The 13400-nt window shown below is 41.9% G+C and overlaps 1 protein-coding gene across 1 annotated transcript in view; it reads left to right on the top strand.

The window, feature by feature from the left end:
* HGD (homogentisate 1,2-dioxygenase) overlaps window positions 1-3808 on the top strand; it is a 43208-nt gene extending 39400 nt beyond the window's left edge. The window contains exons 13-14 of the mRNA XM_005674989.3: window positions 556-737; window positions 3459-3808. Of these exons, the coding sequence (XP_005675046.2) occupies window positions 556-737; window positions 3459-3608 (332 nt within the window). The 3' untranslated portion in view covers window positions 3609-3808. The remainder of the gene's footprint in view (window positions 1-555; window positions 738-3458) is intronic.

Genomic DNA, 13400 nt, shown 5'->3' with positions numbered 1-13400 from the left:
AGGGTTCTTTCTTTATATCACATTTCCATCAACACATATACACACAAACATACACACACACACACACACACACACACACACATACACACACCCTGCTTTAATTTTCTAATTTGTAACCAGAAATATGGTGATGCCCTGTACTACTGTAAGGCTATTTGGGAAGGAATTCAGATCTGGGAAAGTGGTTAATTTTTATATGGGGCTTGTAATTTTTATATGGAGTACCTTCACTCTTTATCACAATTTGCATGTTAGTTATTATTAAAATTCTTGTTTGGGGCCTACATTTCTTTAGATCTAGCATAATTTCATTCAGACAGTGGAACCTAAGACCTCTGTTAATCTACATAGCCATGGAGTAGAGCTTTTCATGCCAAGAATTCCACACTAATGAATGTTTGTGGTCGTTTTCCTGTCTATCTGTGTTCTTTATTATTTCTATGAAATTTTATGATTCTCCTCTCTTCTTGACATTCTGTGGAAATAATGTTTGAGAAGTCTGGGTGTTTGGGGTCCTTGCCTTGGATAATAAAAATACTGTTTCAATTTTCCCAGGGAACTGCATGAGTGAATTCATGGGACTCATCAAAGGTCGCTATGAGGCAAAGCAAGGTGGATTCCTGCCAGGGGGAGGCAGCCTGCACAGCCCAATGACTCCCCATGGGCCTGATGCCGACTGCTTTGAGAAGGCCAGCAAAGTCAAGCTGGCACCTGAGAGGATTGCTGATGGCACCATGGTAAGCAAGTTAGATATCAGGCTCTAGTGGCCTCTGGGACCCCCAACCTTGTTGCAAGGAATTGCTATTTCTATTTCTCCAAAGTCACAGAGAAGTCTAGAGAGGAGAGTGTCTGTATGTATGTTCCCACCTGTGTATGCACACACCCTTGTGTGTATACTAAATGCCTGATGTGTTAGGGTAAAAAGAGCTTTGTACTTGGAGTCAGGTCTAGGTTTGAATTCTAGCTCTTGGTTCCTGTGTGACCTTGAGGAATTTACGTAACTTCTCTGTGCTTCGTTTTCTCCATCTGTAGAAAAGGTAGGGCATCCAGTGCAGCTGGTGGCTGTGATTTAACCCTGCTGACTGCGCCACACTGTTCAGACAAAAGGGGGGACATTATTACTACTGTGTCAGGAGTCTTCCCTTATCTGTATGTGGCCCTGTATGTATGTATGTGTATATATATATATATAATATAATATATATATACTCTGTCTCAGAGTCATCTCCTGCTTTTTGAAGTCATCCTCCAGGACCACAGCAGCAGGGTTTGCAGCATGTCACTTATAGCTGGTTTCTCAAGCCCAGGAGGGTCAGGAAGCCTTTGCCTGACTATAGTCAGGGCTTGTGAGCAGCAGTTCTCTCCCTTTCTTTTGCTCTCCTTTGTAAAGGGATGAAACTGATGGGATTTAAAAGCTATTTTGTATTCCTCCTGTGTCATGCTGTAAACATTGAAACTGAACACAATTGCAGTTGGCTGCGGTACTTGATTTCATTTTATTTTTGCATTCTTGGAGATAGAGTTTATGAACCACAAGGAGTAATTTTATGCGATATCATATGCAAGCTTGCTTTACATTTTTAAACCAATGCCTTCAATGTTACCTGACATTAAAATCAATAGCACAGACCGGCCTGACTCCATGCCCAGCTTGCAAACTACCTAAGCAGAGAGCTTATCTGCCCCTCTACCCAACGCAACAGATTGCTCTCAGGCCCAACTCAAGGACCAGAGTCGATGAAGCTTCAGGGGCAGGGTGTGAGTCCCATCTGCCTGACCTCAGCTCTGTTTCCCCTTTCAAGGGCCTCTGCAGTTTCTGTAGAACACTTTCATCTCTGTGAGAGAGCTCTATGAGATATTCATCATCTTAAGCTACTACCTCCGAAAGTTCCTGGAGGTACACAGGCTATCGCATAGTTACCACTTGGCAACCTTGAATGCCCAACCTGGCTTTGGATAATGTTACCAGGGAGCAGTATTCTGCAACAGTGAAGCACAGGACAGGGCTGTTTTTATGAGGAACAAGACTTTGGGTCTCCCTCCCCGTTTCCCATTATGTAATTTGGATCCAGGATCCTCCATATGCCTTAGCCTTATACTATTTTGGAATAAATTAACTTTATAATACTGCCTTCATAGCTCAGCTGGGATGGGGCTTTGTTAGTCCAGTCAGACAGGAAGTCTCCTAAGAAGCAGTTAGCAAAGAGACAACAATAATTATGTCCATAATAATGATCTTTATATCTGAATAGTGCTTTATAACATGCCCAACACCTCACATCAAGCTTGTCATGGGAAGTCAAGCAGGGACCATCATCTCTATCATTTTAGACAAAAAGAAGTTAGTACATATTAGAATGTATACCAGACATTAACAGAGGTTCTCTGAGTTGTGGCACAAAGAGAATTTTTATCATCCTTTTGTCCATCTATATTTTTAGAATTTCCAAATATGAGTGCATAAGAATTGTAGGTTTTTGGGGTTTTTTTTTTAAGCCATAATTGGTCAGAAAATCAGCAGTAGGTAAAGCTGGAATGTCAAGGATGCTCAGGGCCCTTGCATATTCTTTCTGTTGCAGATAAAACCTGCCTGAACATAGAAGGACACCCACCATTCAGAACCTTCCTGGACAGGGCTTTTAAAAGTGCGACAGCCATTCCTGCTCCCTTCGTCCTGTCTCCTCAGTCTCTCTTTTCCTTCTTTTTCCTTCCCTAGCCTATCTCTTTTCAGAGTCCTGCAAAAGAAAAGCTCAAATCCCAAATCTGCAACTTCTCATTACTACCACCTTAGACAGTCACTTCCCAGCTCTGAACCCTAGTTTCCTCATCTGTTAAATGGGAATTATGTTCTCCCTCACATGAACATTGTCTGATGGGTTCTAGTCCATGGTGTCTTAGAGGTTCAAGTGTCTGCCTCTGATGCGGGAGACCTGGGTTCGATCCATGGGTTGGGAAGATCCCCTGGAGAAGGAAATGGCAACCCACTGCAATATTCTCACCTGGAGAATCCCATGGATGGAGGAGCCTGGTGGGCTACAGTCCACCTGGTCACAAACAGTCGGACTGAGCGACTTAACTTTTCACATGGACATAGCCACTGTAATGGCTCCTGAAAAGAATAATCCCAGGACTCTCCCACCTCTGCCCTTGGATCTAGCAAACTTAGCTCCGTGGTGCTACAAAACAATGTGATGCTTATGTGCCCAACTCCAGTTTGGTAAGAATAAAACTTGAGTGTCAGAGAAGCTGAGGGTTTCACGCAAGCTATTACCCACTTCTAAGTAGTAGGATCAGAGTCAGAACCCAAGGCTTGAGTATTTTCTCCTTACCATGCAAGCACATGTGATTTATTACTCAAAGAGTCTACCTACCCATATCTTTTCTCTTAACATCTAGTCAAATGTGTTTTATTATCCACCTCACTTCCTCTTTCTTGTCTCCATTTGCATTCCCTACAGGCATTTATGTTTGAGTCTTCTCTAAATATGGCCGTCACCAAGTGGGGGCTGAAGACCTCTAATTGTCTGGATGAGAACTACTACAAATGCTGGGAACCTCTCAAGAGCCACTTCACCCCCAATTCCAGGAACCCTGCAGAAACTAATTGAAACCGGAGCATGATGCCACAGTTGAGAATGGATTTGTGTGATTTCCTTCAGAATCTCATGCCCTTTGGCGGTATTCGGGGAGGGAGTTGGTTAAAATGGGAACTCACTGTTTCATAGTCAAGGAACTTAAACATTTTTAGAAATGTATTAAGTTCTGTCAGCTTAATTACTCAATAAATACTTGCTGGTGTTCCGTGAAAGTTTCAATTGGTCATAATACAGGCATTGACGAAGCAGACCCAGGGTGACAGGGAAAGGGGGTCCACGAGATTGGACCAGGTGATTAGGCTCTCCCGGAGTGAGAAGACGGGCAAAGAACGGAAAGGAATGGGAAGTGGGGTTTGTCACTACTTTGTAGTTTGAACACATTTCCCTCACTTTGTTGCCATAGTAGCAGTTTTGATATGCTGCTACCAAATTTTTATTTAACACTGCAAAATGAGAGTCAGCTATGTGTTGGGGCCTAGGAACTGGGGTTGCCAGATAAAATAAGATATTCAGTTAAATGTGAATTTCAGATAAATCATGAATATTTTTTAGTATACGTCCTGTGCATTACTTGGATATACCTATACTAAAAATTATTTGTAGTTTATCTGAAATTCAAATTTAACTGATATGCCTCTTCCCCCCCGCCCCTCACTGCACAGCATGGGATCTCAGTTCCCTGACCAGGGATCGAACCCTCACCTCCTGCACTAGAAAGACAGAGTCTTAACCACTGGACCCCTAAGGAAGTGCCACACTTGTGTTTTCATTTACTAAATTTGTCAATTCTACGAGGATATGGAGGTCAAGAGATAAGCATGGTCATTGCCCTTACAGAGATTATAGACAGGGAGACAAAATACACAAACAAAATAATTGCAAATTGAGAAACATGCAAAGAAGAAAACAAATAGGAACTGAGATGGGAATAACGAGTGGGATGGGGACGCCTTTCTTTAGGTCTTTGATGAAGTGACATTTAGCAAGACCTAAAGGATAGGACACCTAGGGCTTCTCTGGTGGCTGAGACAATAAAGAATCCACCTGCAATGTGGGAAACCTGGGTTTGATCCCTGGGTCAGGAAGATCCCCTGGAGAAGGGAATGCCTACCCACTCCAGTATTCTTCCCTGGAGAATCCCTTGTTGCAGAGTCCGACAGGACTTAGCAACTAAAACTAAGCATGATGTACAGGTGCTTTGGGAACTGGGAAAGGATAGGAAGGAGCAAGTCATAGGAAAGGTAGGGTTGCTCTGGGGTAGGGTGGGGAAAAGGAGCATTCCAAGAAGAAGCCTTGTGAATTTAAGGGACTGACGGGAGAGTGAGTGTGGGGAGCCCAGGACCAGGCCATTGCAATAGTCCAGGCAAAAGACACCATTGTCCTGGGCTAACGAAGTGACAGCAGGGACCTAGGGGATAAATCCATGAAAGCTTTGGACTAGACCTGAAAGAACTCGCTAGTGGACTGGACGTAAGGGGTGTGGGAAAGAGGAGTTGCAGATGGGGTGGAACTACTGTGGGTTTCTGGCAGTGGCATTTCTTGGTCTCAAATGGTGAGGCATTTTAGTAGCTGATGTGCCTTCCCAATGTTCCATACCATATTAAGATGTCTTTATTAAAAATTAAACATTATAAACTAGTAAGACAGTTAATATTTTTAAATAAAAAGTTTTTAAATTTTTATTTATTTGCCCAGCATATGGGATCTTAGTTCTCTGGCCAGAGATTGAACCCATGCCCCCTGCACTGGAAGTGTGAAGTCTTAACCACTGGGCCACCAGGGAAGTCCCTAGATAAATTTCTAAATTGACCACTACAGCAGGTGGCCAGTACTCACGGAGACCCCATCAGTGATCACCATCCTGTGTTGGCCAGCTGCTTCCAGTTGCCAGCAACACACTCACAATATTGCCTGAGGCCCAAACCAGAACAAAAGTTCTGAGGAGTGAATGGCCCTGGACACAGTCCTCAACCACCAGAGTTGAAATTAGTGGATAAATCTGCCAGTTCTCTTGTTCCATACCTCTGAGGCTTGTGTTCAGCTGGGGTTCCTGGCAACTTTCAGAATGATTAAGCTTCACTGCCCAAAGTGGCAACTTCTGAAAACATCCATTAGTAGCTTCCTTGCCTCTTACCTACCCACTCCGCTGTAGTGCTTGCTGGAATCTTTTCTCAAATAACCCCAAACGAAGACAACCCCTAAATGTTTCCAAATTCCAGCGCTTACGTAATGAGCTCACTCTAGCAGTGGCTCAGCAGTAAATAAAGTGAAAGTTAAAGTGAGGTCGCTCAGTTGTATCTGACTCTTTGCGACCCCATGGACTGTAGCCTACCATGTTCCTCCGGCCATGGGATTTTTCAGGCAAAAGTGCTGGAGTAGGTTGCCATTTCCTTCTCCAGGGGATCAAACGTGGGTCTTCCTCATTGCAGACAGACACTTTACCATCTGAGCCACCAGGGAAGTCCTCAGCAGTAAAGAATCCACCTGCAATGCAGGAGGTGAAGGAGACTCAGATTAGATCCCTGAATCAGGAAGATCCCCTTGAGAAGGAAATGGCAACCCACTCCAGTGTTCTTGCCTGAAGAATTCCACGGACAGAGGAGCCTGGCAGGCTACAGTCCATGGGATCACGAGTCAGACACGACTTAGCAACTCAACAACAACCCTCCTCTTATACACAAACCTAGACTCTCACCGATTTTGGTTCACTCTGTTAGTGTGCTGGCAAAACCTTTCTAGAGCTAAAGAAACATTCTGGGTTTACATCCATTTAGCATCCAAGCCCATGTACTTTATCTCCCTGTTGCTGGCAGCAGCTTGTCAGCAGGAGACAATATTTCACCCAGGCCAGGCTGTTCACACTAATTAAAAAAAAAGATATAGTTTCCTTCTGTTGTGCTTCAGATCAGCTAGAGAGATCTGTATCATTTCCTTAATTCTCTACTCTTAAAGATTCGTTTCTCTATTGTTCTCCCAAGGAATAAGCCATCTGTTTGCTTAGAAATTTAAAACTCTTTTTAAAAAGAAAAAAAAAGGCACCCTGATTAGGTTTCCTCCAATGACAGGAGTTTTCTGCTAGGTATCCTTGACATCTTTATATATTTTCCTGTTAGAGAGAATGCCACAGAAGTCGCCCTTCTTTCTCTTTTTTCTTTTTGGGAGACTTCTCAGAGCCCAGGCTACTGGCAGTGGCTCCAGACAATGGTTCACAATAAGGTGATTTTGCATCCCTCACCCAAGACACCTGTCAAAGCCTAGACACATCTTTTGTTGTCACAACTGGGGAGGGTGTTACTGGCATCTGTCAGGTAAAGGTTAGAGAAGCTGGCAAACATTCTACAGTGCACAGGCCAGAGTATTATCTGGTACTGAATATCAGTAGTGTCAGGGTTGAGAAGCCCCACGGTGGTTTTCATCTTCGCCTGTACATTGGAGCTCCTGGTAGTTTCTGAGACTCCAGGTGCCCAGGGTGTATCTCAGATCAATTAAATTAGAAATGCTGGGGGTGGAATCCAAATGAGAATTTTCTTGAAATCCCTCAGGTAATTCCAACGCGCGGCAAGGCAGAGGGCCACTGTTCTATTAATAGAAACTACCTTAAAATCAGTATCCAAAACATTCTGTTTGCCATCTTTGATTCTGGTCCAAATCTGGGCTTCTTGGGTCTACAGAAAGGAGGTGAGAAAGCTCCCAATGTTTCAGTAAACATACATTGAAATGGAATAGGATGGGGTGTGTAAACAAGCAACGACCCAGGAGGAGAAGCCACTATTAGGCAGTGGTGGGAAGGGCCACTGCCTGCCTCCAGAAAGCACACACTTTGTTGACCAGATGGGGCACAGAGAGAGATGGAGGAGGAGAGGGAAGGTAGGAAACCGAGGGCCTAGATGTGAACTATAAGTTAAAAATTAATGTGTGGTTTCTGTGTTGTAATTTTCTAGAGTGATGCAAGAGTTATTACTTCTGAGTTTGAAGCAAGTTCTGCCCTTCCAGAAAGATATTTCACTGCTAAAATGAAAAAAAAAAAAAACACAGGCTTGAGAGCTGACATTTAAATTTCTTTGTTACATTTAGTAAACAGCTAGGCTTCAATTTGATAGAATCAACTTTATATAATTGTGTGACAATCTGAAGTATATCTAAAATTTATCCTTTTGTGAGTCAGTGTAGTACCTAATTAAGAGGGCAGATGCTGAAACCAGACTGTCTGGATTCAAATCCAGGCACAACCACTTGTTAGCTATGTGATTCTGAATGAGTTATTAACCTTTCTGAGCTTTTGTTTCCTCAGCTGTAAAATGTGGATAAAGATAATACTTCATGAGGAATTCTGACTTTGGAATCCAGATGGTACTTATAGCTGAATGAGTTTGAGCAAGTGACTTAACCTGTGCCTCACTTTCCTCCTCTGAAAGAAGGAAATGATTTATTTCATAAGAATTTGGTGGGGGGTTTAAATGAGACAATGGGCTTCCCTTGGGACTCAGTGGTAAAGAATCCACCCACCAGTGCAGGAGTTGAGAGTTCGATGCCTGGGTCAGTAAGATCCCCTGGAGAAGGAAATGGCAACCCACTCCAGAAATCTTGCCTGGGACATACCGTGGATAGAGAAGCCTGGTGGGCTACAGTCCATGGGGTCTCAAAAGAACTGGGCACGACTCAGTGACTAAAACAACACAAAATGAGACCACGCTTTGACAGCACTCACACTGCTTTTGGCACCTAGTGAACATGGGCAGATTTAGATATTGTTGTTATTATTGATATTGTGATTCAGTGAATACTTATTGGTTTCTGCCTCAGCGAGGCTATTGTGTGGCCTACTATAGGATATACTGGAATGAGTAAGCCAAGGTCCTTGTCCGTAAATAACTAGCTTTTAGCTGAGAAGGAAGGCATGCACTCTTCTAATGCAATAAGTAACAGAAGCCCGAAGTGCAGAAAATTTAGAAGTACATATTGCCTTTTTCCATCATCTTTTAGATCTGAAGAAAATCATATTGAATTTCAATTTAAGATCTCAACAGTGCGTATTAATAGCTCAATTAAAGTGAAAGCTAAGACAGAATCTAAAGTGCCTTTGATATAAGTAGTTCGCCTATGACTAACTATAGAGCTTTTCCTGGAGGAGTCTTGCCTAACCATGTGGGCCTTTGGACTCTAAATAGCCTACTCTAGGTATTTTTAAAATCTAAAATTATATCACAAGCTTTGACACAACCCACTGTAGCACTATAACAGTGATACCTCACAAAATAACCAAGTGTGTGCAAGTCTAAATTCTATATAGTCGCTGGAAGAGAAATTTAGCAAATGGGGCAGTTTTGCTCATTCATGAGCATTTAGTGTCCTTATTTTGGATTTTATAAATAAAATCTGAACAATTATATTTTATAATAAATAAAAGGACATGGTATCAATTAAGAGTGCATTCAATTGTAAATGAAAATCTAACATTAGTTTAACAACTAAGACTTTATCTCATATAAGAAGTCTGAGGTTGGCGGGTCAGGACAAGGACAATCATAACATGAAGTTAGTTGGGAGCCAAGTTCATTCTGGTTTTCTGCTCTGCTATTCCTAAATATTTCATTTCATCCCCAAAGAAAGGCAATGCCAAAGAATGTTCAAACTACAGCACAATTGCACCAACCTCACCTCTAGCAAAGTAATGCTCAAAATTCTCCAAGCCAGGCTTCAACAGTATGTGAACCATGAACTTCCAGATGTTCAAGCTGGATTTAGAAAAGGCAGATGAACCAGAGATCGAATTGCCAACATCCGTTGGATCATCGAGAAAGCAAGAGAGTTCCAGAAAAACATTTACTTCTGTTTTATTGACTATGTCAAGCCTTTGACTGTGTGGATCACAACAAACTGTGGAAAACTCTTAAAGAGATGGGATTACCAGACCACCTTACCTGCCTCCTGAGAAATCTGTATGCAGGTCAAGAAGCAACAGTGAGAACTGGACATGGAACAACAGGCTGGTTCCAAATCGAATAGTGGTGCTGGAGAAGACTCCTGAGAGTCCCTTGGACTGCAAGGAGATCAAACCAGTCAATCCTAAAGGAAGTAAGTCCTGCATATTTATTGGAAGGACTGATGCTGAAGCTCCAATACTTTGGCTACCTGATACAAAGAACTGGGTCATTGGAAAATACCCTGATGCTGGGAAAGATTGAAAGCAGGAAGAGAAGGAAACAACAGAGGATGAGATGGTTGGAAGGCATCACCGATTTGATGGACATGAGGCAACAAGCCCTGGGAGTTGGTGATGGTGAGGAAGGCCTGGTATGCTGCAGTCCATGGGTCACAAAGAGTCAGACACAACTGAGAGATTGAACTGAACTGATTCTTGGATATGTCTTATCTTCACCTCACTTCCATGTTCTAGGTCAGAGGAAGGGAGGAAAGGAAAAGGGTACAGGGACAGAAGGATTTCTCTTTGGGAAATGTCTTTTATTGAAGAAAGCAAGCCCTCCCTAGTAGATTTCTCTTATGTCTTCGGTTCAGAACTGGGTTACACATCTATCCTTAGACCAATCCAGGTTCATTCCCTGGAGTGGGATCATGCCCACTTTCTCTGAGAACCAGCCTCATAAATAAACCAGGGTTCTATTGGAAGAAAAGGAAGGAGAGTGAGTGTTGATGAGTAAGAGCTGATGCCTGCCATGGATACCTTTTTATGAGAATTTAGCAAGAATAACATGAGAGGTATTGGTTTTGAATCAGATATTTTCATGTGCAAGCTCCAAGAAGAGATAAATCTTCTAATACTTGCTTTACACAGAAAATGCTCCAAATATCTGCCTGATTTCTCTCCAAATACATCCTTATTAAAGGTACAGAGATTTCCCAATACCCTCTACCTTCAGTTATGCATAGCCCACCCCATTATCAACATCCCCCACCAAAGTGGCATGGTTGTTATAACTGATGAACCTACATTGATACATCATCAACAAAAGCCCATAGTTTACTTTAGGGTTCACTGTTGGCGTTGTACAGTCTATGGGTTTGAACAAATGCATAATGACATATATCCATCTTTATAGTGTCCTACAGAGTAGTTTCACTGCCTTAAATGCTTTGCCTATTCTTCCTTCCCTTAGTTGCTTCCAGATTCTGACCATTACGAATTAAGCATCTATAAACATCCATATGCAGGTTTCTGAGTAGGCCTAAGTTTTCAACTCTTTTTGCTAATGACAAGGAGTATGGTTGCTGGATCACATGGTAAAAGTATGTTTAATTTTGTAGGAAACTAACAAACTGATGAACTGCTGAAGTGACTGTATCATTTCACATTCCCATCAGTAATGAGCAACAGTTTAAGCAGGGTTCTTGAAGAATTGGACAAGTTGTTGTTCCTATCCAAGCCTTTTCTATAGAGTTAGGCTGTGAGACTAGCAGATCTTTAACAGTCCTTCCAGCTCTAACATTCTGTGTACCTGTGAATATGCTAGAAACCCTAAGAAAGTGCACATGGGGGTCCTTGCTCTTGAAGGCACCATCTATTAATCCCTCCAGGCTGGACTGGGTGTCCTTTCCCAGTATCGGGCTTCTCATAACATCTATCTTTATCCCTTTCAAAGAATTGGTTAAAAATTTCCCTCTGAAGTCAGGTTGCCCAGATTTCAGTTCTATCTTAGTCCTTATTAGCTAGAGGACTTGAGTAAATTGTTTAACCTCTCAAAGTCTCATGATGATGAGATTTAAGGTATCATTTTAGTGATGATTTTTAAGTTATGTTGGGAGATATGTAAAGCCCTTACTTTATCTTAGTGCCTGGAACACAAGTAAAAGTTTAATAAATGTTGGCTGCTATAATGGTTCTCCATTGCGAGTTCCTCCAAGAAGCAGCTGTATCTTTATACTAATATCTTCAGTGCTTAGTAAATGACTGCAACTCAGTAAGTATTGATATATGATCAATGCAGAGGGGACTTGAGGGTGAGTATCCTACTAGAATTTAACAGGACACAGGCTCCTCCGTCCATACCTCCAAGAAACCAACCATCTCTAGAACCTGAAGACCAACAGCTGCTCCTTTTCCTTGTGGTCTGGCATTTGTCTCTCCTCCTAAAGGTCCTGATGGGACCAAGCTGCCTCTGGACCACTCTTGCAGAGCATGATTTTGGAGCAGAAGCTTGGGGTACAGCTTCTGAGACATGGCACTGGGGTTACTGAAACCCTCCATCTCCATCTACCTTCATCCAAGCTACTCCATATAAAATACCACTCTTTGATACTGTCTCCACCTCACATAAAGAATAAAACCCTTTTTAGAAAACTTTAATTCATGCGAAACATATAACATAAGTAGAAGAAAGTGTTTAACTGTGCAAATGTAGTTTCATAAGAAGTCCCATCTCCCACCTTTTCCTCCTACTCACAATTGTTTATCAGATTGCAGTCCTTGAGTCCCTCCTGTGTCGATTTCTGGAGCAGCCTTAGCCAAGTTGCCTCTTTCTCCCATCCCTAAGATTTTTCCACAGCCTAATTATTAAATATGAGGAATGATTTAAATGTGATTGGTGGCAAAGAATCGACCCTACAATGACAAGGTGATAACTCCTTGTGATTATAGGAGAAATAAATTTGAACTCTAGTGCAAGTTTGCTCAAGAAATCTCATGTTGCACCAGCCATCTGTCTCCAGGGGTATTCAGAGATCAAATGTCAGACTTTCAGCTTGACTTTAATCTTATAAATCCTGAAACTTGGCCATAAGATCGCTGAGTCTTCTAGGGATGATGGTTTCCAGGTGAGTGATACTGCTCGTTGTCCCTCCAGGCCACAGTGGGTATCAGCAGAAGGGGTCATCTCTAGCTCAGCTAGAGAAATGGCAGTAAACAGGCAGCCAAAGAGGGAATTGTTGGATATGTTACAATCCTAGTGATAGGGGACAAATGGGTCCTATAACAGAAACATCATAAAACCCTATTTGTCCACACAAAGGTAGAGAGTGGCAATGAAAGCTTTGGAAATTCAGAATCTTTGAATTTGCAGGATTATATTTTTACTAATTTAAAAATGCTGTTCATATTTTTAAACCACACATTTGATTAAGACAGATTCTTTATTTTTTTTTAATTGGAGGATTACTTTACAATATTGTGATGGTTTCTGCCATACATCAGCAAGAATCAGCCATAGGTATACATATGTCCCCTCCCTCTTAAACCTTCTTCCCACCTCCCTCTCCATTCCACCCCTCTAAGTCATCACAGGGCACCAGCTTTGGGTTCCCTGTGTCATAGAGCAAATTTCTACTGGCTATCTATTTTGCATATTATACAAAGTGAAGTAAATCAGAAAGACAGATTCTTGTTCAGAACTCTAATCTCTTCAAATACCCCATTAATGATCCTGAAGAATATAGAGATAATCAGTACCCTGTATTTTCCCCGAAGTTATGAGAAGACTGTGTGCCATGAATGAGAAAGAAGAAAAATAAATCACGGGCTTAACCCAATGGGATTTTGATCAGAGCACAAATAATCTTTTTCTTCAGGAAGGATCCATAATAAAGGGTAAAAAAAAACATAGTACGTAAACAAACCAGGCTGTTAGAGAAGCAATATTGTTTCAGAGAGAAGAAGGGATGTCATACAAGGATAAGGAATTATTAAGAAAACTGGCTCCTCACGCATGAGCATAAAGGGGATCTAATAGAGATAATATATTTAGAATCTCATAAAGCTTTTGACAGGTTCACATCGAAGTGAGTCATCCTGGGATTGGGAATGGGTTGCTTTATCCTGCACTGAGAACTATCTCAAAAATTGAAAACAATTTC

Source organism: Capra hircus, chromosome 1 (assembly GCF_001704415.2).
Source record: "Capra hircus breed San Clemente chromosome 1, ASM170441v1, whole genome shotgun sequence".
NCBI classification, from domain to species: Eukaryota; Metazoa; Chordata; class Mammalia; order Artiodactyla; family Bovidae; genus Capra; species Capra hircus.
Note: the sequence above shows the minus strand (reverse complement) of the source record. Positions and strands in the feature narration are given on the sequence as shown.